General features: G+C 41.2%; 1 protein-coding gene across 4 annotated transcripts in view; it reads right to left on the bottom strand.

The window, feature by feature from the left end:
• The window catches only part of adgb (androglobin), a 67023-nt gene that overhangs the window by 34670 nt on the left and 6471 nt on the right, over positions 1-25882 (bottom strand). For 3 of the 4 annotated variants that reach the window (XM_007255664.4, XM_049479867.1, XM_049479876.1), the window contains exons 6-14: positions 25287-25426; positions 24105-24191; positions 20064-20218; positions 15117-15218; positions 11666-11760; positions 9499-9673; positions 8643-8733; positions 5913-6063; positions 2907-2949 (exon numbers count right to left, since the gene is read on the bottom strand). In XM_007255664.4, coding sequence (XP_007255726.3) covers positions 2907-2949; positions 5913-6063; positions 8643-8733; positions 9499-9673; positions 11666-11760; positions 15117-15218; positions 20064-20218; positions 24105-24191; positions 25287-25426 — 1039 coding nt within the window. The remainder of the gene's footprint in view (positions 1-2906; positions 2950-5912; positions 6064-8642; positions 8734-9498; positions 9674-11665; positions 11761-15116; positions 15219-20063; positions 20219-24104; positions 24192-25286; positions 25427-25882) is intronic. The other variant, XM_049479885.1, reaches the window with a different exon arrangement.

Genomic DNA, 25882 nt, shown 5'->3' with positions numbered 1-25882 from the left:
AAACTGTTTTGTTGCCCAGCAGGAGGGAAAGGATATTACAACCTGCAGGCAATTGATACTAAAATACAATTCCATAAAAGGAAGAGCATCATTACTACTAATAGGTAAGAAGTCATGTAACATAAGTATCCAAGTATCATAAGTATCATTACACATTTGTGTCCTTCATGTTCCCAGACACCTGAAACAGTTTGTAAAACACGAGTAGCTGATGAGCTGCATGAAGAGCGTCAAATCAGACAAATCACTACACAGCTCTGGAACTCTGAACATTAACCAACATGCAGTGTTGTCTAGTGTTTTCTATGACATAACACACTTACTTTAACTTATCAGCTAATTACCCAGCACTTCATGACTGGAATCAGGTGTGTCAGAGCAAAACACTGATCTGTGAATTGCTGCAGCCCTGTAGGAATGGCTTTCTGACAGCCTTGCTTTAAACTTTATATTGGGTGTTTTGGTGAGTTTTGGTGATTAACTTATTTCAGACATCAACTAAACAGAATCAGGACTGATATGTGTTGAGTGCCAGAAAGAGTGTTTTGACAGCTTCAGGTGTGTCTGTACCTCTTGTACCAAAAGCAGAGATTCATGAGGCAGAGATGCAGGTTCACTCAAACGTTTCTATTTATACATAAGAAACCGTTATAGTTACATATTGTTGTGGGATGAGTGATGGGGAAATGAATACAAGTGATTGCTTTGCTCTTGATGAAAACACACAGCTGTACACCTGACCTTCCTCTGTGTCCTACAGTGAAACTGCAATTATTGCCAGTAATAAAAACAGTTCTCACTCCTGATTGAAACACACTAAGAAACTAATTTCATCCAATTTTTCACTTACTTTGGAAGCCCAATTATCCAATCACTGTTCATATGAACTCCCTCTATTAATAGCAATGCCTAAACACCAGGAGGGTAAAGACTAGAACATGTCACCTCTTATTCATGTGAAGTCAGACACCAACAGGTATCAACAAAATCGGAGTGAAGCTCTCCCCAGCTTCAACACAACAGCTAACAGACGTCTGGGTAAATAAATTTAACACTAGTAGTGATGTGGGGGAAGTGCTGTCAACTTGCCCCTAAGAGAGAGCAGGCCAGTTATACTCTCTTGGTCTCAGGTTGCCGGTGACAAACAGCATGATACAGGTTTCAAACCAGCAATCTTTCCATCATAGTGACAGTACTGTAGTCTGAAGGGCCATATTGAGCCCTGATTAATACGAATTTTATCATCATTTCAGTATGTGGGAAAGATTTTAGTGTGATTTAATACTTTATGTAACTGTAAAAATATTTGCATAATTACATACTTATGTATAAATTGTCAAGTATAAGGGCAGTAATAATGGATTAATGAATTTTAAGTGTCAGAGAAGCCAACGGACAGGATCATAGACCAATTACCTGCCTTTGACATTTTTCACACACTTCATTATATGTTTGAGGCGACAGTGGAAATTGCTCTTTCACAGTGATCCAAGGTCACTTTGGCGAGCTTTTAGAACAGCCCTGGCTCAGACCTTAGGTAGGTGGTAAGTTTGTGCTAGCTCTGTGTAGGATGACAGAGAACCTTTTTTTTTCATAAGGGAAGGTACACTACAAACATAGACTCATTAAGAGCATGCCCAAAGGGAAGGGGTGTTGAGTGACAGGAGTGGCACCACTGTAATAAGTGGGAAAGGGCTTCAGAAACTGTATAGCTATGTAGAAGGCCATAAACTACAACTACAACCAGCAACCCTGAGCTGCTTATTGAAATAAATAGATTAAAAAAATAAGGAATACAGCAGATTTAAAAATCATCAAAGAACTATTTAAACAAAAAGAAACCCAAAAACCATGATGTGGAAGGGGGAGTTGGGGTGGTTGTGTGGTGGGTTTCGGTGGGGCGGCGGTTATCGATAAGAAAAGAGAGATATAAATGTTCCAGTGAAGCCATTGCAGATCCCACTTCATTTAGCTCACTCCAGGTGTTACTAAGCAACACACTAGGCTCCCTAGGAAAGCATGTAATTGGCCTGTCGTGATGAGGGGCGAGTGCAGAGTCACGATCAGAGAGATGGAGACGATAGTGTCTGTGTGTGTGTGTGTGTGTGTGTTTGCCTATGTGGGTGGGTGTCTGTCTGTTTGTGTAATGCTATTAAAAAAGAGAAAGTCTAAGTGAGAGAAAGAGAGAGATATAGATGGTGGAAAAAGTGAAATGGTGATAGCACAGCACTCAGCCAGCCATCATATCCCATTAAAGCAGCTATTAGCATCGCAGCGCTGACGGCTCAACAATGACGGCCCAACAATGCCGGGGGTAGAGAGAAAGCTGCGTGCCAAATTATCATACGTCTTCATGCTCATTCACTTCCAGTCCGATTGCACTGTTACAAAAGAGACAATGGAACGGACTGAATATCAAAATATCAACTTGATAGATGGAGTTATGATAAAAAAAGATACTTTTTCAGTCAGTGTTTACCAGTTGCCTCTCCAATTTGTTTTCACTGAAAGAGTCATCATATGATTCCACTTCCATCCATTAGAGTATGAATAAGCTGTGTGAGGGCATGCTGCTGACTGCTATTAAATAAGTCATACACTAATTTGACAAAAGTACTGAGACAGAACTCTTAACCATCGAATACAGGTGTTTGATTTATTTTAATTTCTGCTTTGTTGTTATTCCCTTATTAACTGTGAGTGGTTTTGAAAAGTTAAAGCAGGTAGAAAGAACAGCAACTCAGTCACAAACTGGATACAAAGTTACATCTTAATGCCTATTTATGGATTTAGAGTGGGATGTCAAAAAGCTCCTGTATGTGTTACATGTATGTGTCCCATTACCTATGTATGTATAAAATGTAAATAACGTGTCTGGTCCAGAGTTGCTTTTAAACACGCCTTACCATGAGGGATGCTTTCATCCTTCCTTTTGTCCTCTGCTGTTACCTGTGGGGGAAATCGAAATGTAAATACAGAGAAGGACAACAGGCAGAGACAGTCAAAGAAATGAAGAGAAAAGAGAGTGGCCTTTATTCACCTGAAACCGAGTGCGAATGAGTTGGCAAGTAAATGAACAGGAGAAGAGTCTCTTTTTTTAAGAAATGCCTATAAAATACCCTGACACAGGAAGGGTAACAGTTTACGAGAGAAATGTGAGAAGACCCCTTGAGCAACTCTGATGGAGTCAGCCTCCACTAAGGCCTCAGGCTGCCTAGCTTAAACCCCTCAGTGAGATAGCTCCTAATTTGATGTGTGAGCGCAGGTGCCAGGGACCTCACACCTCCGAGAATATTCTCCTTAACTAACCGGTGACAGTGGAGGAAGAGTCACAAATACCAAAGGGACGTTTTGATGTTGGTGGAATTAGCCTGATGAGCATGTCCGTGGTTAGTTGCTAAGATGCATCATCAGGGTATCAGCCAAAACACCCCTTTACATGAGCTTAAGACAACTCGTTAAGAACTCAAGGAGAAAGTGGGTGGCGTCATGGCAACAAAGTCTTTCCAAAGGCCCTCAGAACTTTTCTCTTTTTTTGTTGGCCTTTTCTCTTATAATTGGACCCAACCTCGTGCCACTTACAAAGCCTTTTAAAGCCCAAGGAGTCGTCCAACTGTGCCATTTAAATGTGGAGGACAATTAGGGGTTCTCTCTGTGCCACATCTAACGAACGACAGCGCCAGTGACTCAGAGATAAGCTGTGAGTCAACGTACACCATACACAAAGAGAAGAGTAAAGTTGAGAAGAGAGGAGACGAGAGAAGAAGAGAAGAGAAAAAGAGAGAAGAGTATAGAACAACAGAGAACAGTACAGTAAAGAATAATAGAGTAGAAAACAGCAGATAGTAGTAAACTAAAGTAGCATACAGTATAGGAGACAACTAAACAGAATAAAGGAAAAAAGCAGAAACGATAACAGAAGAGAAAGGTTAAGAAGGGAAGAGGTGAAAAGAGAGTAGAGAAAGGTTAAAAGGAGAGAGAAGAGAAGAGAAGACAAGATATGAGAAGAGAAGAGAAGAGAAGAGAAGAGAAGAGAAGAGAAGATGCAGCTTTGTACTGAGGTGCCAAATACTGCATGAATGTGCTGGCTTCACTCTCATCGTGCCAAGCTTCATTTCACACATTCCGGAGGTATAAACTGCTCCCAGTATCAGAACACCTAATTCTCTTTACTACATTACGATTTAATGGGTATGCTTAGCATCCCAACCAAACAGTGCTTCCATGTGATCGCGTCACCTCCTCCACCCAAACACAAAGGCATGCTCTGTTAGTCACTAGGCAAACACTCACAAACAAGCGCACAAGCATACACACACGCACACTATGGCTCCGTCTCCCTCAGGCTGATCTGTCCTGAATCCCCTGCAAGACATCTGCCCTGATGACTGACAGGCTAATTGTGCTGCTTTTTATACCACAGAGGACAGGACCCGTCCCTTTTTTACATAACACGCAGCCCATTTCCCAGCACTCCCTCTCCTCTTTCTCTGCCTCTGCTGAGGCACTGGAGGCCGCCGGCAGGCTCAATCGGCCGGAGAGACAGAGGCAGTGACATTGGAGCTGGACAGAGGAGTTTCAGGGCAGGCAGGGTCTACTCCAACCCTCTAGCTACCATACATACACAGCTGCAGAGCACAGTTGTTCTGCACCAGAGAACCTCTCTGAAACTAAGCTCAGCATCACTGGATCTAAACCAGTGGAGGGTCCAATATCAACAGAGCAATAGTTGTAATCATGTAGTGTTTGGAGAACCCGCCCTGTGTAGCCGTATGTTGTTTCTGCTTATACACACCTGATCTGGCTAATTATCTAACACAAAAACAATACTTCCTAAACTGACATGGGTGTGTTATAACAGCAGTATCAACTAAAATGTGCAGGGCAAGTGGACTCCAGAACCGGTGCCATTCTGTCCTTTGTAGCCCAATCTTGTCTGTCTTACTGCTCAACTCAGCTGTTGTCTAATCTATTGATTAGTGTTTTTACTTTTGTCTTCTTTTGTAACCCTGGCCAAATTATTATTCCTAAGATCTCTGTCATGCTTAATTTGACCTCCAGTTTTTTTGTTGATCTGTATTCTCACTTGCTTTCATGTAGTTGTAGTTCCGTACTGGTAATTAGCTTGTTTCTTCTTTCTGAGGTTGTGTTAAACATTATTAAAATAATTCCCACCTGCCTCCAAGTTGGCTAATATGTGATAACCAGTATTAAGAACCACAACCTTAAAACCAAACTACTTTTACATAAATCTGGAATAAAGTAGGCTCATCATACCATTCACACCCGTCACATCTCTTAAACAGCATAACAGTAGTTTTCACTGTTATGTGATTAAGCTCTTTTTGGAACTGTGACGGGCAAACTGGCAAGTTGTCACCTTGTACAGCTGAGAAGACTAGAATTTTTAACTGGAGAATCAAAGTTAAGTAGCAACTATTCTTAATTCAGCACTTGGGTATGTTGTTAAAAAGACAAACATTTAAATAAGAAATTAAATTTAGCAGAGCTTGGGTAAGGAGTATGTAAGTGTGGTCTTACGTTTGATGATTCACATGGATAAAAAGTAAAACAACACAAACAAACTTTAGACAAGAAACACCAGTCACTACTAATATTATAAGCTGGGCTATGAGTTTTTATCATTGTGGACAGACAGCATCCACTTTTTAGCCTTTAAAAATGTAATTTTCACACACAGCCACCTTAACAACAGTGTGAATACTTTTGGCATTTGGATTAAAGCTTGTTGTGTTTAAAACTACACATTCTCAGTATATTGAAAGGAATGGAAGTGTGTAGATATCTATGTTGTATCTACAGTATTGCATGGCCACACTATTAAATATAAGCATCAGTTATCATTTCCCAACAACTATGAAAGCTATTTTAAAAACAGAAGCAGAATCCACCTTGTTGGTGTCCAAAGCATCTGTTGATCCAAGGCTGTTGTCTGTGATGTCATGCCCAGTGGGGTTAGGACCCTCACTCTCTTCTGTCTCATTGAATGAAGCCAGATTAGAGCTACACAAATGCCTCCTGTAGCCATTTGGTTGAGACTCCCTAGAGCAGAACACATATTCACAAACACACAGATAAACCCAGTCAAACACACAGGGCAAACACAAAAACATAGAAATATGCAAAACACCTAAATACCACCACCCTACGGTAAGCCTTTCTGAGCACAATGCGGATAGTGTCAATACTTCTACACCTCTATAACACAGACTTACTATGAGCTATAATTGTATTTGGAAACAGAGCTTTGTTAGACCTGGTTGGCTGGATTTAGTGCAATAAAGTGTGTAAAGCATTGATTTCAACTATTTTTAAAAATATGGCACTGGTTCAGTCCTGTGTATTTCTATGATAACTTATCAAACTTCATCATATTTGGGTCATAATCAGAGTACCATGCCCTTTGGTGTTCTATGACTTGAGTTTTCATGTTTTTGAATATTCAGCATATGTATAAGACTTCAGACTAGATATACATTACATACATTATTTTTATTTTTTTATTTCCTATTATACATGTGTCCACCCTGTCATGGCTGCATGAAGGAAACAATGACAGGGTGGACAGTTTTAGTGAAATTTGGCATTTGATGAAACCATGGTTGACGTAGTTATAAATATGTTTTTTTTTTTAATGATTGAAACAGAAACATTTTCTATTTTAAAAATACATTTTGACTTTCTAAAAATATTTTAATCGTGACAGTTGTGACAAGATTTGTAAGTATGAAGACAAGAAGTGAAATTAATATTAAGCAAGTGTCTTCAGTCCCTTGAAAATAAAAGATAGTAATGATAGTGATGTCAGTGATTTCAAAGGTTACTGTCATGGATGTAAAGGGATGTAAATGTAGGTATTAGGGTAGCACGATATATTGCACAATGTGTGATGTCACCTAAGGCAATTAAATCTAACACGTCATGTTGCAATGTTTTGATTCTTGACACAAGAACAGATACACAGCATTGTCTCTGTGTCTGTGTAAGTAACAGGCTGCTGCTGCCTGAGAAGTGTGATGGGAGGGGGGGCGTGGGGGGTGGGGCAGAAGTAAACACGAGGTACTGGCCTCTATCCACATGGTTGGCCACGTGCTGGTACACGCACATGTCGAAAGCTGTGCATCTCAGTCCAGCACATTTTTGCGCAGATATTTCATGTTACAGCTGAATTTAGACTTTTAATTCAAGAAAAACTTATTTACCTTTTAAAAAAACATTTAAATGCCTGATTAATGTGCAGATTACTGCTGTTTTGGTGTTTTCCTCATGTTTTGAGTGCTCAATGCTGACTCAGCTCTGGATCGGTCCGAAATGCGAGATAGCACATGGGAGGGGGTGAGGCTGGCGACGTCATGGGCCCCGCATTGTTTAATATCACAATATAAATCGTTGAAAAAAGAACATTTGCAATGTATACTTTTACCAATATCGTGAAGCCCCTAGTAGGTACTACAATTTATTCAAAAAAGAGAAAACTAAAGTAAAACAGAAAGCAACCATAGGTAGGGTAACGCAAAAATAACTGAAGTACAAAACTGAATATAAAAACTTGACAGACTTAAAAGAAGCCAAGACCAAGCAAGGACACTCACAAAACTGACAAAAACATGAACCACACCGAAGTCTAGACAAAGAACAAAGAAACAAAGGGGCTCTATGTACACAGGAATACTGGAAACACCTGGGACAGAAAATGAAGAAAAGGATTTTAAACAACCACAGATGAGAACACTGATGACAGAGTGGGACTTGGGCAAAGACAAGACAACAACAAACATGGAAGGAAGAATAGGTTGAGAAAAATTCTGAAAACGACAAAAGGGGTGGTGTCAGGAAAGAATGAGAAATTGTTATGAAAATAGTTAAATGAATAATTAAAAGGCCTAAATTATATATGTATATATATATATATATATATATATATATATATATATATATATATATATATATATATATATATATATATATATATAAAAATATATGTAAAAAATATATTTAAGCACTGTGGACAGGGCAAAACCCATCCCTACATCAAAGACAACTTTATAAAATAACTGGAATAATGTGCTCATTCCAAGTAAATCTTGAAAAACGTTTTGTTGGACAGTGTTTGTATAAAATTTAAACAGCTGTACTGCAGACTTTAAAGCACATTATATAAAGATTGACCCATTTAAGCTATATTGTTATATCATAGTAACACATCACATACTGTGATTTCTTGTATATCGTTTCACAATATCATATTCATGCTGTATCATCCACCTCAACAATGAAGTGCAAAAACAGGCACTACTGCCAGAGACTGAGGCTCTGAATGTTTAATGCTTAATGTATTGACTTGTGATCATGAATGTGGTGAAAGGCTCAGAGCTCAGACACACAGATCGATGTTGAGGCTTGATGGCTGTCTGGCTCTCTGACTGCACCCTCCCACACACACAACAGGAGTGTACTTAACACCACCCTCCATCTCACACTACACATCCTCACAGCACCTGCACATTCAGAAACAGCTCACACACGCAATGGAACTGATGACACAAGTAACATATGAAAACATAGCAGTTCATCATTCACTCTCTCTCACACACGCACACACACACACACACACTGCTTACAGCTGAAGGGGTGCAGCCATGGCCATGAGCCTGAAATTGATGAAGGGACTGGACACTTCAATGTACTGTTCAGGTTTCTGGACTGGAGTCTCTGTGGTAAACATTACATATAACATATATAAAAGACAGAACACAGACATAAACACATCAATTCATTTTAAATATAACAGCCCATATGATATTACTTAAGTGTTAAGCGAGTGAAGTGAGTGGCGATTTAGGCTATTTTAGATAATAATTTGTGGGCTAAACTCTTCCCTTACCTGTTAGCTACAGTAGTATTTTATCTTCAATGCAAAATTAACCATTTCATACCTGAATTTTGTTTCAGTGATGCTAAAATATGTAATGTATGTAATGAACTCAAAATTCTTCAGGAAGATTCATTTAATAAATAAATAAAATTAACATGTATTATTTGTCTGTTCTATGTTAATTTCAGTGGTATTATTAGTTTAACATTATTTTTGTAGTGTATAACCTTTATATAACTAAGCAGTAAAATGAACCTCATAACATTTTAAAGGAAAAAAACGTTTTTACTCTGCCTCATTATCTGGCATTCTTTATACAGGATACGCTTTACTTCATCTTGCAGACTTTATGTTTTCTAATGCAGTGAATAGGTCTAAACTGCTATGTGATTGGCTGATAAAGGTCTATTCTGATGGGTAGGTCTGAGTGTTATGGTCTGAGTATTATGTGTAAGAACACATTATGTCCAATGCAATGAACACAGAGTCTAAAGTGGTTATAGAAACAAACTTGGCTGATTGACTACATGATGAAAACTCATTTGTCTGTTGGAGACAAATATGCATGTGAACAGAACAGAAACACACAGATAATCTCTGACCTTTTGGCTCATCTGTGATGTTCCACTTCTTGCGAGGGCGTACAAGTTTCCAGGCAGGCACGGGGGGCGATTCTGGAACAGCCACCAGGGGGCAGGCTCTGGTGCGTGTGAGCAGCACAGGGTGACTGTAGAACTTGGAGAGCCCATACTGCCGCAGTCTTTCTGATGAGTCTGCCTGGAGAACACGCAAACACACACACACACACCAGCATCATGGATTATGGAGTATGGAGTTAATAATGGATTAGACAGCCAGCACTGATCCAAAAAGAGTAGCATATAGCCTGAGCACATAATAGAGGGAGTGATAGAGCTATGAATTGAGGAAGGAGATCATCGTTTGGAAAGCGTTTACAAATTAATGAGCCTTAGATACGTAGGCTTGGACCCCTCAATGGATCGTTGGAGTAGAGTAATTCTGTCTATTAGAAAGGCTGGCCTAATAAACAAAACCATAATTTTCAGGGGAGTCACAAGATGCTGTATTGCAGTTTGTCACATGACAGGAAACTTTAAATTCCACTGCATAATAGACCACTGAAGTCCTGTCTTCATTTTGTAGTCTGCGCCATGTTGTTTATGCCCATATGTAAATTGCGAATCTGTCTCATTCTGTGGTAAATAAATATGTTCAGAACCCTGTACGTTTTATTCTGTGTACATTTACCTCCTAAATATCACTGAATCCTCTGAATTTCAAGATCATTTAAGGGTAGTAATTAGAAAAATGCTTACTTTAAGCTAATGCTTAACTGATGTCACAGCACAGCGGCTGAAAATGACACCGGACTGGATTCGGCATAACAACAGTCAACTCAGGTCAGATCGTGTTTTGGATTATTATGCTTCTTCACAGAGGATCATTAAAGCATTTAAACAGGTACAAACTCTTTCAGTTTTGTTGAGCAGTGTCTGTGTTACAGCTTTAAAAGGCAGATAATAAGAGAAGTGGCTCTCAGTTCAGCAGCGCTTCCCCGAAGGTTTTAGTATTGAATTACGGTCATTAGTTTATACTAATTACAACACCTAACCCAAATAATCAACTAACAACTAACTAATCAACTAACTACCTGCCCTCACTGAGACAACAACGAACCAGAAACACCAATTTATTTCACTAAATAATAAAGATGGTAACTGTTGAAACGTGTTACAGCTGGTTCTGGAGTATCACTGACCTGTTTTAGTGATTTTATGCTGTGACACTCTCAGCTCTCCTCAGTAAGGTCAGTTAGTTCATTAGTTGGCTTAGCTGTATAGTTACGGCCAGAGTTTGCTGGTGTTGCCCCAAAAACAGTCCCTGGCTGATCTCTGCAGCTAGGCTGGGAGGTCAGTTCACTCCGCTGTAGCTTTAGCTTAAAGTTAGCATTTTTCTCATTATGACTCTTAAACGACCTTGTAATTCAGAGGACCCAGTGATGTTCAGGAGGTAAATGTACACAGAATAAAACGTACAGGGGTCTGAACAGATTTATTTACCACAGAATGTGACAGAGGCGGGTTTTTGAAAACCCTATTCATTTTTCTTATAAGGAAAAACTGATTAGACGGGATCAGAGGATCAGAGGATTAAAGAATATGAACAAACTCCACAATTGTTTTCTTCTGATTTCCATAAACTCCTAAAAATGTGCTTTAAAAAATGGTTATTTGAGGGATGCCATTTAAGAACCAATTTTGGTTTTATAAAGAATGTTTTGTAACCATGTTTTAGGAGCAATCACATAAGGTAAAGCTTCTTTAGGCCATTAAAAAGTTTTTTTGTATTCACATATGACCAAGCATGGATGTTCTGTAGTATGACTTAATTTGAAACCATTTAAGCCTTTATTCTTAAGAGTGTGTTTTTATAGGCTTGTAAACATGTGATTTCAAATTACACTCCAAAGATGAGTTACAGAGCTGTACAGAAATAAGCACTATTCTATTTTTCTTGCTCCAACAAGCCTGATCCAACTGAATGGTTTGATAATTAGCAAACCCAGTGAATCAGGCATGTTAGAGCAGGACAGAAATACACTCAGCAGCACAGTGGCTCTTCAGGCTCTTCACTGAATTTGAGGGACACTGTCATGCATTGCAGACTAGCATATTGTGAGCTGTCTGTTGTTGTCGTCCGAATATATTTCAATATTTGTGGCATTATGGGAGAGAGCTTTGAGAGTACCATCTGTCCCAGCACGGAGGTCCTCTTCTCCTGCAGGTGCAACGGCTGGTAACTGGCACACACAACCATCAGAGGAGCAGGGGGAGGCACGCTGCCTAAACCGGGGAGAATATGTGTGTATGAGAGAGAGAGAGAGAGAGAGAGAGAGAGAGAGAAAAATCAGAAAGAGGGAATAGGAGAGTGCATTATCCAAACTAATTGTATGCTTGATTGTGCAAGCACAGCACATACTAGAATAAAGCATTTTCAAGTTCCCTCCAATTTTGGGAAATAAGCTATTAAGATGCATTAACAAAAGTGTTTTGAGAACAGTGGAGAATAATAGTGTATATATGTTTAGCAGGGCAAAAGGGCACCACTATTCCACATAAAGCAGCTCAGTGAGCAGACAGTGGAGCAATCTGTAAGCATCTATTCTCCCATTCACATCAAATTACCCATGGGGATGCTGGCAGGGTGGATTTGGGTTGTTGGTCAGTAAGCAGATATGACAAAAGAATATGTCTTTAAAAACATACAGTAAAAGGCTTTATGAAAATGGTGGTACTTTGATTTGCTGCAAATCAATAATAAAATGTTAATGGTGTGACATATTATAATGTGCTATTTCAATTTCAATTCAAACAAATGGAACAAAAAGTTAAAAAACCCAGTAAAATAGTTTTAGCTGTTACCAAACACTGTGTAATAGTAATACAATGTTAAATAATGTTCAAAATCTATATGTAACCAAAAACTATGTGACAAATTAGCATCTCTCCCACTTTTTATGTATACATGTATTTTATAACATTATTATTACTTTACCCTGGAGTATTTCTGATGCAATTATGTGGCATTAGTATTACAAGGTCATAATTTACCCACATACTTTGTTTCTGATGTATTATTTATTTCAATGTGGAGAAACACTATTTTATACAATCAATAGACTTTCAAGTGAGTAGTATTTGAACTGTGAAAATGCAAACTTATTTTTATATTAATTTTAAAAATGTCTGTTTGTTTGTCATACTGTACAGCACTACCAGGCTAACAGGCTAAAAAGCGCTTTTAATATATACGTTTTAATTAATTTAAATCTTTAATGAGAAAGTCACTATATAAATGGGAAAAAAAAACTTAAGAATTAAATAAATCTCTTTAATGTTCTCCAATGTTCTAATGGTCCCCAAAGCCTTCATCTGCTAGCAGCTAGGTTTCAATTAGAATATCCACAGACTGTGCATATACACCACTGTTAGCTTGATGCTAACATAGCAATAGCATTATGCCAGGCATGGAAATCGAATGAAAGCAGCTACTTTTTAACTGACTGTATCTGGCTACAGGGTAAGCAATAGGAAAAGGTTTAAAAGACTGCAATAACATATCTCTTTGCAGTTTCCAGCTCTCACACATGAAGCATGAATCAACTCATCCAATTTGCAGATTTTGTGGGTGTCTTTGAGAGGTGAAATCACCAAACTGTGATCAAGACCAAACCAGAACAGCCCTTTAATCATAAATACTAATAATGAAAATATGCAACAGTATGATTAAGGTTTTATACCTTAATAATCACTCCATCCTTAGACAAGGATGTAAGTTAAACATTCCCTAGCCTAATTCAGACAGAGAGGGAGAGAGAGAAAGAGAGAGAAAAATACAGTCAACACTATCCTTAAAGAATTGAAAATATGGAGCAGAGTCCTCGGCAAGGTTAATGAGACAAGCTATTCTTCAAGTTCTGAGGGAAAATGCACAGTAAATGTCCCCATAATATTATTAGAATGATGTGTGTGTGTGTGTGTGTGAGAGAGAGAGAGAGAGAGAGAGAGAGTGTGCATAGAATGAAAGGCAGAGATGTACTGCTTGAGGGATAGAGGATCTAGGGCTTGGTGCCAACTTATATATGTCACAGCATGTTACAATCTTTTTCTAATTAATTAGTCTCAACCACATGCAAGGAGTGAGACAGGACGCGAAAGACAAACAGATAAAGAGAGAAAGAGACTGTCAAAATAAGTAAGATAGGTAAAGCGAAGGAGAGAATGTATTTCAATAGTAAGCCTGCCAGCACCATCCTGATGTAATTCTGTCATTCATTTACTGAGGCTAATTACCCAAAAGTGTCATAAAGCCCTGCACATCATTTCTCTTAATAGGAAAATCAAGCAGTCACTGATTTGTGCGCCTATTCTCAAATTGCTGTCAATTTTCTGCCAGCTCTGTGATTGTATGCGTGTGTGTGTGTGGCAATGAAATCAAAACACACCAGGGACATAGGCTTGTGACAAAAAGAGAAGTGTGCCCTGAGGGCAAGCCAAATAATTCAGATATGTTCAGTACACAAGTAGCATACCTGAGAATAAACCAGCTTAATAACTTTATTTGCAATTTAGGGCACACATATACACATTTTTGACTCAAGCACACACACTCAACCTCTATCACAGCAGAGAACATGGTTAGCTATTTGACTTTTTCATGCTGATGATACATCCAGAGTGGAGAGGTTTCATAATGTATGACCCTACAGAGGAAGAGAGGTGTGGCAGCAGGTGGGGTCACTCCCTAGGACATCTGAGCAATCAGTAAAGCCTGTGATTTCTGTCTTATCCAAAATTAACCTTGTGTTAATTTGATCACAATTGGACATTATTTGTGAAATCAGACTCTTCAGACAGCTTCTGAATCTTGGCCCACCCCAGCTGTAGTTTTTCTGACTTTATTCCTCACTGCTTGTAAAAAAAATCAGGACACTCTATTTAATCACATGGATATCTGGGTTTTATTTAAACAGGATGGAGCTTTAAATATATACAAAACTAATCTATATATAACTAACCAAATCAAGCTAAATAAATTACTTTTAAGAATGAGTTGTAAAATGTAATAAACAAAAATGTGAAGTTTGGACAAGCCCACATTAATTAATCTAACCAACACAACCTTCTATTGTTCATTATTGGTTATAGTTTATAATTATTTATAGTTTTAGCCTGCTCGAGACACGAACCACACACAATACGGTGTGATACTTTTGTCTCTTAAAATCCAATATATTCCTACCTTTCAGAAGCCCAGCATAAACCTGTTCATTTGTATTAATTTATTAAACTGTGCTAATGATTGTTTATTTTGAGAATCATTAGCAATTATGGTCTTTTTTTGTTGGCCACGTACCAGGCAGCTTTGGTTAGACCCAGCTAAAGGTAAGCATGAGAGAATAAAAGTGTCACATATGGAATCATCTTTTGTAGAAATATTTGCAAAAGAGTTGTCCACCTTTGGGGTAGAAGAAGCAGCCCAGTGCAGTACGTTTTAGAAAGGCAATGAAATATTGATAATAAGCTGCATTTTTCTGAGTAAATAATGTATGTTGGGTTGGAAGGATATCACCACATAGATAAGCATACTGTAAATGTAAAATAAAAGTTCTCTTTCACATGCACATAAAGTTACTCACTGTCATCTGTGGGTTGGATGGCTGTATTGGACTGGGCACACAATGGTTCATTAGACTGGCTGGGCTTTTTGTCTTTGTCCTTGTCTTTGCCTTTCTTCTTATCTGAAAGAGCAAATGCAAAAACTCCACATTTTAAATTATTTGAAACCACTGTGTCTCTAAAAGGTCAGATCATAAGACAAAACAAATAATTTGATTTCCCGTTAAAAATCCTAAGTAGACATGTCTATAGGAGTTGTATTATTTTAGCCCAGACAAACTCTTAAAGAGATGGTCTTGATAAGGCGCAAAATTGCTAATATACAATCTTTACAAACCAAGATTCATTTGAAATAAAACAGTGTAAAAGAATACACTTTTAGAATGGTTAATACCAAGGATACAATACTTATATTAAGAATAAAATACTTATACAATACTTAAAATACTTAATGGTTTTCTCTATATTAAATATATACAGTCCTCTCTGAAAGTATTGGAGCAGGGAGGCTAATCAAATTATTTCTACTGTGGACTAAAATATTTGGGTTTAACATCAAAAGTGAATATGAGACAAAACAGATTTCAGCTTTTTTTCAGATATTTACATCTGGATCTGATTCACAGTTCAGAAGACAGCACCTTTAAATCGGGTACTGGAAAATGTGACTGTCAGGTGTGCTTTGTTGTCCAGGGGTGTTGATCATGCATTGATCATATAAATAATAAATAGCACTGAATGTCTATGTTCAGTTTCAGAATGGGTTTTATCTGTGCAGACAGTGCATTTATAGTTAGAGGAGTAACCAACATGAAAATCTGTGTCTATCTGTGAAAAACAAGCAATTGTGAAGCTGTGAGAAGATGGAAAATTAATTAGAGCCATCACACAAACCATGCCCTGAAGAAGAAAGTCATCATTGGTGTACTAAGTAACAGATTTTGAAAAGGTAGACCAAGAAAAACCACAACAGCTGACAACAAAAACGTGTGAGTTCTATAAAGAAAGACCCTAAAACAACTGTTATTGACATCAGCAACAACCTCCATAGGACAGGAGTGAAGGTATCTGTCAGGTGCGGGTGCAGGGAGGACGCGGAGGCGGACGCATATGCAAACAAAAAGGGATTTATTGAAAAACAGGACTGAGGAAACTTGGGAAAACATGGAGCACTGACAGACGATAAACGTACATGGATCCACACCGGGGAAATGGAACACGGACCTTAAATAGTGGTGCACACACACAGGAAACAGGAAACACCTGGGACGAAGGGGCGGAGCTAAAAATGAACACAGGTGAGTGGAAAAACACTGGGAATGAAACACAGACCTGAGAATAACACAGACATGAGAACCAGACAGACAAAAGACCTGAAATAACCCCCCCTTTAACGCGCAACTCCCGGGGCGCGTAAAAACAGATCCCCCGGAGCCGGGCAAGAGGGGGTGGAAAACACAACAGGATACCAAACAAGACTAAGACTGAACACAGACGAGAGGAGACTGGCCAAAGGACGGGACAGGAAACTGAAACACAGACTGGACACTAGACAACAAAGGGGACTGGATATTGGGCTGGACAGGGGATGGGAAACGAGACTGAACAGGGGACTGGACAGTGGGCCTAAACGGAGACTGGACATTGGGCTGGACAGGGGATACATACTGGGACTGGAGTGGAGACCGGGGAGGTGGGAAAAACAGAGACCGGACAGGGGACGAGAACTGAGACTGGACAGAGGGCTGTACATCGGGCAGAAATGCAGACAGGGCAGGGGACATGAACAAAGACTGGACGAAAGACTGGACAGGGGGCTGAGACTGGACAGGGGACATGGACTGGACAAACGACTGGACACGGGGCTGAGACTGGACAGGGGACAAGGACTGGACAAAAGACTGGACAGGGGGCTGAGACTTGGGAACAGGGACGAGGACATTAACAGGGACAGAAACAAACACAGTGACTGGGACAGGAACGGAGAAACCACCAGGGACAGGAACCGGAACAAACACAGACACGGGAACCAAGACAGGGAGAGACAGGGGGACCAAAAACATAGGAGGGTGCCCAGGACCAACAAAAGTCTGTGGGGACAGCCTGGGCACAGTACTGGGGGCAAAGTCAGGAGGCCTTGCTGGCCAAGGGACACGGGGCCTAGGGCCAAACATTGTTCTTGGAGCAGGTACAGGAACAGGAGCGGCGGGCACCGCTGGCACTGGAGCTGAAGCAGTGGGTACCACGTGGGTGGCAGGCACTGCAGACACAGGAGCGGCGGGCACCGCTGGCACTGGAGCTGAAGCAGTGGGTACCATGTGGGTGGCAGGCACTACAGACACAGGAGCGGCGGGCACCGCTGGCACAGAGTCAGAGGCGGCCGGAGCCACGGGCACAGAGTCAGAGACGGCCGGAGCCGCGGGCACAGGGTCAGAGGCGGCCGGAGCCGCGGGCACAGAGTCAGAGACGGCCGGAGCTGCGGGCACAGGGTCAGAGGCGGCCGGAGCCGCGGGCACAGAGTCAGAGACGGCCGGAGCCGCGGGAACAGAGTCAGAGGCGGCCGGAGCCGCGGGAACAGAGTCAGAGGCGGCCGGAGCCGCGGGAACAGGGTCAGAGGCGGCCGGAGCCGCGGGCAGCGCTGATACAGAGGCGTCCGGAGCCGCGGGCAGCGCTGATACAGCTGGCGAAGACGCCGATTCAGCGGGAGCTGAGAGTGCGGCTGCCGCCAAGATCCGGCCTGGAACCGCAGATTCAGCAGTGGGCGAGGCTGTAGAAACCGGACCGGAGCTTGCTTCTGGAGCAGGAGTCGCAGACCTGGAATCCGGCCGGGCTGGAGAGCTGGAAGAAGGTGGGGCTTGAGAGCTGGAAGCAGGTGGGGCCTGAGAGCGCGGTGGAGCGAGCAGGCTAGCTAGCTTAGCCGGAGCTTCAGAGAGCGGCGCTGCCGCCGGCGCTTTCTCGGGGGGCGGCGCGGCCACCGCTGAAGTCTCGGGGAGCGGATGAGCCGCGGGGGTCTCGGAGCGCGGAGCCTCAGCCGCGAACTTCTCGGAGCGCGGATGAGCCGCGGGGGTCTCGGAGCGCGGAGCCTCAGCCGCGAGCTTCTCGGAGCGCGGATGAGCCACGGGAGTCACAGAGCGTGGCGTCCCATCCGCTGGCTTCACGGAGCGTGGCGTCTCGGTCGCGGGATTCTCGGAGCGCGGATGAGCCACGGGAGTCACAGAGCGTGGCGTCCCATCCGCTGGCTTCACGGAGCGTGGTGTCTCGGTCGCGGGATTCTCGGAGCGCGGATGAGCCACGGGAGTCACAGAGCGTGGCGTCCCATCCGCTGGCTTCACGGAGCGCGGGTAGAGTACAGCCCCTGGGGGAAACGGCAATGGAGTACGGGCTGGTGCGGGGTAGAGCTCCTCCTCCTCCTCGGAGCTACTGGGCGCACATCCCAGGTAGTCCCACGGGCTGCGCGCCACTTGCCTCGGGTACTCATGGCTACTGCCAAACACGGGATGAGACCCGAGGCTCACCGCACCAACCCATAGCGCCCCCCCAAGAAAATCCTCCCCCGTAAAGGGATCCTCTTTATGCTGGCGGGACCCCTTAGAACATCTACCCCGAGGCCTGTGGCGTCCTTTAGGCCTCGGGGATTCCAACGCCGGGGTCCCGCATGGTGCATGGCGGATCGCCAACCTGGAGCCGGTCCACTCGTTTGCTGCGTCCATATTTGGTCGATCCTTCTGTCAGGTGCGGGTGCAGGGAGGACGCGGAGGCGGACGCATATGCAAACAAAAAGGGATTTATTGAAAAACAGGACTGAGGAAACTTGGGAAAACATGGAGCACTGACAGACGATAAACGTACATGGATCGACACCGGGGAAATGGAACACGGACCTTAAATAGAGGTGCACACACAGGAAACAGGAAACACCTGGGATGAAGGGGCGGAGCTAAAAATTAACACAGGTGAGTGGAAAAACACTGGGAATGAAACACAGACCTGAGAATAACACAGACATGAGAACCAGACAGACAAAAGACCTGACAGTATCACAATCTACTGTTCACAGAAGACTTTATGAACAAAAATACAAAAGCTACAGCATAAGATAACCACCAATAATTATCAAGAAGTATTGAAAGGTCAGGCTGGAATTTTCCAAGAGGTACAGAGAAAAGCCTGTGGCCTGATTATGGACTGATGAAACAAAGATTAACCTTTAACAGTGTGATGGAAAGGCTAAAATTTGTAGAAAGAAATAATCTGGTCATCATGATCCCAAACATAGCATTGATGTACAATGAACTCAGAAGTCGACAGAGTCCCTGGCTTGAAGCAGATATTGTAAGCGAAGGATTTGTGACAAAATATTAACTCTTATTGACTTTAATTTAAGTTATCTGTTTCAATACTTTTGCTTATGATAAAAATGGGTGGGTTCAGACAGAAGGTGCTATTTTCTAAACATTGTACCAGATCCAGACATAAATACCTGGAAATAAATAACTGTTGATCTTTTGTCTCATATTCATTTTTCCTGTCAAACACAATGACCTTCAAAAAAAATAAAGGGATTGGCCTCATTGTTCCAAAACATTTGGAGGGGACTGTATATAAGCAAATATATATGTATATAACTGCAACCATAAAATAAATAAATGGTTGTATGTGCTCAAGTAGTAATACTTTTCAATACAGTAAAGAAAATCTAAGCAAAGCTTTCCAACTCTAAAATCTATAACTGGTTTGCTGCTGTTAATATGAATTCTGGATACAACTATTCAGAATGTTTTACACTTAAGCATCTTAACTAAGGGTGTTATTAAATAATTAATTAAACAATACAATACATACAATCATTTCGTTTCATTACATGTGTTTAAAATAAACGGAGTGAGCTACTACGAAGTGGGTTTAATTCACAACATTTTGTAATATCATTTTAACCATGTGCCACATTTGTGCACAAAGTGCAATACCTTTTTCTTTTCCCCTGTTCAGTGAAGGTGATTCATTGGTCTCTGGGTCACTTGCAGCAGCAAAATCTGCTGACTCCTCCGAGCTCTCCTCCAATACCTGAAAGTCTGGAATGGCCCCCCTTAGGAAATCCCACACATTTCCTGCATATCGAGATCTGTAAATGTGAGCCAAACACAGAATTAGAACAAGCTACAGTCAATCAAGCCTTCTAAAGGGACAGTTTAACCACTGTACTGCATTGTGTAATCACTTGGCTTATCTAAACGTGTTCAAGCCTTATTGAGCGCTCGTATCCGATTAATGACCTGCCACAGGATCGATGTCCAGAGTTAAACCAGCCGAGAGGACAGGGAATATACCTTCCCACAGTAATCAATAAGCAGCTATTAGAAGCAGTAGGTTGCTGGTATTCAATACATCGTACATAAATGACCTAGATTTATGACCAAGACTTTCACAGTCTGATGGCTTATGTTTAAATAATGCATTCGTTTTGTTTTATCTAAATATAAAACGTAAAAAAATTACTGAGGACATTTCTATTTTGAAGAATGCTGTTTAAGAGTTCCTGTATGCTTCTGTGATATACAACCGCAGTTCATCGCAGATACATTTTTTAAATCAGTATTTTTGCCACCTTCGTTAAGACTATGTGAGACAGCACTTGTAGCAGACTTTGTTGGATAAACAGGAATGGAAATTTAACATCAAGAGCATCTGTTCTTTGTCTGGTGCAGAATGTGTGTGCAAGATCCATTTTTAATTGACAATAAGAATTTGCTGCACAGGGAAACAGTTTAAATGTGTAAATCAACACTGTAACTATACATACAGTGACAAAAAATATGCATAATTCCACTATGATCATTAGTGCAGTAGTGTATAGCAAAAGCCAAGGCCACGTGATCATGACAGACTACTGGTGGCTTCTCTGTTCCTACAATTAAAGGGGTTTGCTTGACAGCACTCACTGCAATGACCAATATACAGTATAATGGGAAGGTAGAAGGAGATTTGACAAAGATGATCAGAGATTTACACCAGTCAGGGATGTTTCTTATAGCCATTTCTAATCAGTAAGTACCAAAACTAAAACAAATAATTTTAATACTCACACAAAATAATTCAATATGAATCATTACTTTACTTTAGCTTGAAATCCCCTCTAGTATTAATAAGTTATGTGAATGTTATTTCTACCCTGATAGACTGAAGTGTTATGGGCGGGAATACTGAAAGCTCTTAGAGTGGCAATGGGCAGTGCTGCAATTTTCTGGCCTGCTCTGCTCCTCCCTGCCATGTGTGAGCCAGGCCTGAATGAGAGCAGTTGGAGAGAGAAAGAGAGCACGAGAGAGAGAGAGTTTGGCACTATAGCAGAGCTGCAACATGGAGTAAATGACCCCAGGAGATCCCGCTGCCTCATTGTAACACAAACACACAGAGAAACACAGAGAAAAACACATACAAAACAGTGTGTGTACACACTAGGGGTGTCACGATCTCGATATTTTATCGAAATCGAATCGAAATGAGGTCACGATCTCGAGTATCGAAGTCAAAATGAGGATCGACGATCCCTCCCGCGCGCGCTACGCAAATAGCGCAGCGCGCTACGCAAATGGCGCGGCACCAACACAGCGCATCCTATTCATTTAAATAGAGATAGCCACTGCATGAGCGCAGTCGGCGGGAGTGTGATCACTGTTTTTATCTGTCCAACGGGGGAGGGGGGGCGGGGGTTGGGCGCGCAGGTTTTGTATCTGTATCTAACGGAGGGGTGGGTGCGCGCAGGTGAGAGCGTGTGAACTCGCTGAAATGCGTGTGTCAGTGTGACTTGAGAACACTGACTATAGATCACAGTGAGGTGGATTAAAAATCTTAAACTTATAATTGACTACACCTGTTGCTTTCCATTGAATTAAAAAAACATCTTTCTCTCAGATAAAGTAAACACAAGCGTGTTTCTGACTAAAATAAAAGCTTTTCAGGAGAGATATAAGTTATGTGTAAATATTTATAAGACAATACCCACATCACTTATCTAACCAGCCTGTACTGATTTCTGCCCCCCAATAATGCTTTCAATAACCTCTTGTAACCCCTGGGAGCCAGGGGTTACACTCTAATAGCCTTTAATAGTCTTCAGTAGCCTTTAAAAGACTTACCTGGCGGCCGTGGTGTGTCCACTAAACTCCGTAGTTATAAACATCCTGAGGTTAGCAGCACGCTAACTGACCTGTTTATAATGTAATCCGAGCAGTGCCTCCGTGTCGGCTGTTCTAACCTGCTGCTGTTAGCTGCTTGGGCTGAAAGATGAACTGTAGTGAGCTGTATTATCCGGTTAGTGGGGTTAAAACCTTTATTTGTTTACAGAAACAGTAAAAACGGACTGGCTGAGCTCTGTAGCCCGTGGCTGGGCTGTACTGTAGTAGTGACTGAGTGAAGAGAGCCGGGCTTGTGCTGCTGCTGCTAGTGGTTGGATGAAGAACTGCAGCTTCATGTAATGAGCAGTTTCACCAGCCATCCACACACAGCTCTGATAAACTGCTTGTTTTAATAGTGCACACTGTTGCTACCAAAAAAAGTCACTAGATGGCATTACCATATATATCTTAATAAATAATAATAATAATATTTATAATATTTATAATAATAATAATAATAATAATAAATATATTATTTAAATTTTATGAGGCATAAAATAATAACAAGAAAAAAAAACAAGAAAATCGAGAATCGAATCGAATCGTGACCCTCAAATCGAAAATGAAATCGAATCGAGGATTTAGAGAATCGTGACACCCCTAGTACACACTAGGGTAGATTGATATGTATATCCCAAATGGTAAATCATATGGTCAATAAAATATGTCCAATTGTTTGGCAATTCTGTTCGCTTTAGAGACAATATTAGGAATTTACAATCCTGGTACATCCTGTATGAGGGCCTTGAGTGGTCTAATAAGCCCCAGGGCTTTTTATTTTAAAAAACTCCACAGCTTTGTCATATATCTCCACATTTACAGCTGGCCAATTCTATACTATAATTTTTGAGTAATTTATATAAATAACCAATTAACAACCCATTTCTGCCCTGTTCAGGGGATGTTCCTAGTTTGCGCCTCTTAATGGATGGAAGGAATGGATGGATTATTTTAAGTTACACCAACATAAGCCTCTCTTCCTCTCTCTATCCTCTCTAACACACATATGCACATTCCCTGTTAAGCTCTACTGTTATGTTATGCTACACACTCTTAGAGCAATGTGACAGAAAAAAACTGTCTGTGTGTGTATATTTGTAATAATTCACAACACAAACCCATGCACACACACACACACACATTTTTCTTCATTCTGTGTCTCTCTCTCTCTGCATGTACACTGATATGGTCTCAGCAGAAGCCTCCAAACCACTGAAAGTTAGCAGAGCGAACGAAACAAGACGCCCCATAGCATTTGCCAAAACAAAGCCGACACGAGCGCGGCGCTTCCAAAGTCTACAGAACTAACATGCCCTTGCAAGGCCGTGACCACAAGCCATGCCCTGTTCCGCATTAGCCCACTAACTCCATCATGAAAGAATGGAACATACATATGTTGCATGCTTGTTGATGGGAGGTGCTGAAAGAAGCTCATTCTAAAAGAGGGCAACGTCTGCGGCCATTATTGTCTAATCACCATGGCATTGTCTGTCCAGCCTGGTGGAAACAAGGCCTAGGCTCAGTCCCAGAGTGAGAGCGATAGATCAGTGAACCTCATTAGTGCTATACAGCCTACTGATAGAAAGCGGAGAGGGACAGTGGACGCCACAGGGAAAGCTTCATGGCTGGACATAAAAAACTGTGGAAAAAGGCTGTGCAGTGTTAGTCACGATATGTAGGCAGGATGTAAAAGAGTCTTTCAGAGTGATAGTCTTGGGTAATTAATGTCAGTAGAAATATACGTGGCAATGTGCGATTCACATCCCATGAGGAAAATGGTTTGGCATGTAAATAACAGAGGCACAGTGTGAAAGCTGTAGTGAGAAAGAGTCTTACTGAAGGGGTATTATCTCTGGTATCCAGCCGGTCAGACAGTGGATGACAGTGAACTCTCCCAGCTCTCTCCTGGGGCTTGGCACCACACTGAAGGGACACACAGTGACAATGGCAATGTCAATTCCAGCACCAGTGAGCATCAATATCAGCCCTGTCCTCATGGTTAATTTAGGCCATTTTCCCCACTTGACTGAGCCATCTTGGTTATTTCTCTGTTGTAAACCCGTTCTTGTGCAGACCACAGTCAATGCACAGTTACAGATACAGAAGATGAAAAGAGCATCGATAAATTCATATCTTGAAAAAGAAAATGCATAGAATTAAAACCTTTGACTTGAAACAAGCTCCACAGGGGGAGTAAGGTTTCTTTTCGGCGCATTCCCACCATGAGCAACATATTTCTTTATACTACATAACTTCCTTTTGCAACATATTTCATGGAAACATATTATTCTTTGTATGTTTGGGTGTGTGTATGTGTGGCCTATTGCTCTCTCTTTCCCTCTCTTTCTTGAAGAAACCAGATGGCTGATGCACTAATTGTGCCTCACGGGATGCTGTATTCAAGCAGTCCGGCAGCTATTAATTAACTGCACCATTTCACCGCTTCTCTTCTTGCCATGATCACACCAAGTCAAACTCAAATGTTGCACTGGCACTTCAGCACTGGTAAAACCTCTTCGACTGCAAGAAGCTGTATGTGCCACACAGAAAGCATTTCTCAATAATATGCCTGAAGTTAGCTGTTAAAACCATGCCACCAGTTACTTCTGCAGTTGAACTGTTGCTGTGCTATTCATGTCTGTGCACATGAACAGTAAAAATGGCTAAAAGGTCCAAATACACCTCAGGAGAAATACTGTTCTGTCGCTTCCTGTGAACTTTCCCTACACGTGATAAATGATTCACAGATCTCAGCAACTTCCGCCTTCCTGAGGCAGATTAAACATTTACACAGTGACCTTTGACAAAGGCAGCATTCGAACATCTATTTGTCACATTCATAGAAGGAGCCTGAAACCCTCGACTTATCAACTTAAGCAAGTCTTACCTCTGTGGGTGGGCTTCAGAGATCTGGGTAAGGATTTAAATTAGGCTTCACCAAATTAGAATTGTCAGATAATGTAACTTCTTCACGCTTCACTGGAGGCATTGTTGATGATGATCTCAGAAAATACTCACTCTGTATTTGCCAACTTAAGGATAGCCTTAGCCAACAGCATAGGCCAAAGCTCTGATTGGATAGTGGTAGCAGGAAGCAGCAGCTTGTCCTGTTCATCAAAGGGTAAAGAGTCATCAACAGTGATCTTCCTCCAGCAACCCTACAGAGAAAGAGTGAGATTATTAAAAAAGATCAAAGAACATTAGGTAATTAGCAGTCTTTCTTGTGACAGACTTGTGATAAATTCTTTAGCTGGGCAGGTACACCACATCAAACCATTTACTTATTTAATATAATTCAAATGTAAGTCACTCTGTATAAGAGCATCAATCTAAAGCTGTAAATGTAATGTAAATGGATAAACAGGCTTCCCTGTCAGTCTTAAATAACATTACATTTCCAAAACCACCAAACAAATGTTGACAGATATGTTTCTGCAGGCAGCAGTGAAATGATTACAGCCATCATGGTAAATGATTTTATTTAATCTGGAACAGTTGCCAAAGACAAATCAATGGCAATTAGTACAGCCAGGGCCCTTATGAATAAAACCAGTACTCATTGATTACACCAAACGATCACAGACTAGTGTCAAGAGCTAGGTGGCCTTTTAAAT

The sequence above is a fragment of the Astyanax mexicanus genome, chromosome 1 (assembly GCF_023375975.1).
Source record: "Astyanax mexicanus isolate ESR-SI-001 chromosome 1, AstMex3_surface, whole genome shotgun sequence".
In the NCBI taxonomy this organism is placed as follows: Eukaryota; Metazoa; Chordata; class Actinopteri; order Characiformes; family Acestrorhamphidae; genus Astyanax; species Astyanax mexicanus.
Note: the sequence above shows the minus strand (reverse complement) of the source record. Positions and strands in the feature narration are given on the sequence as shown.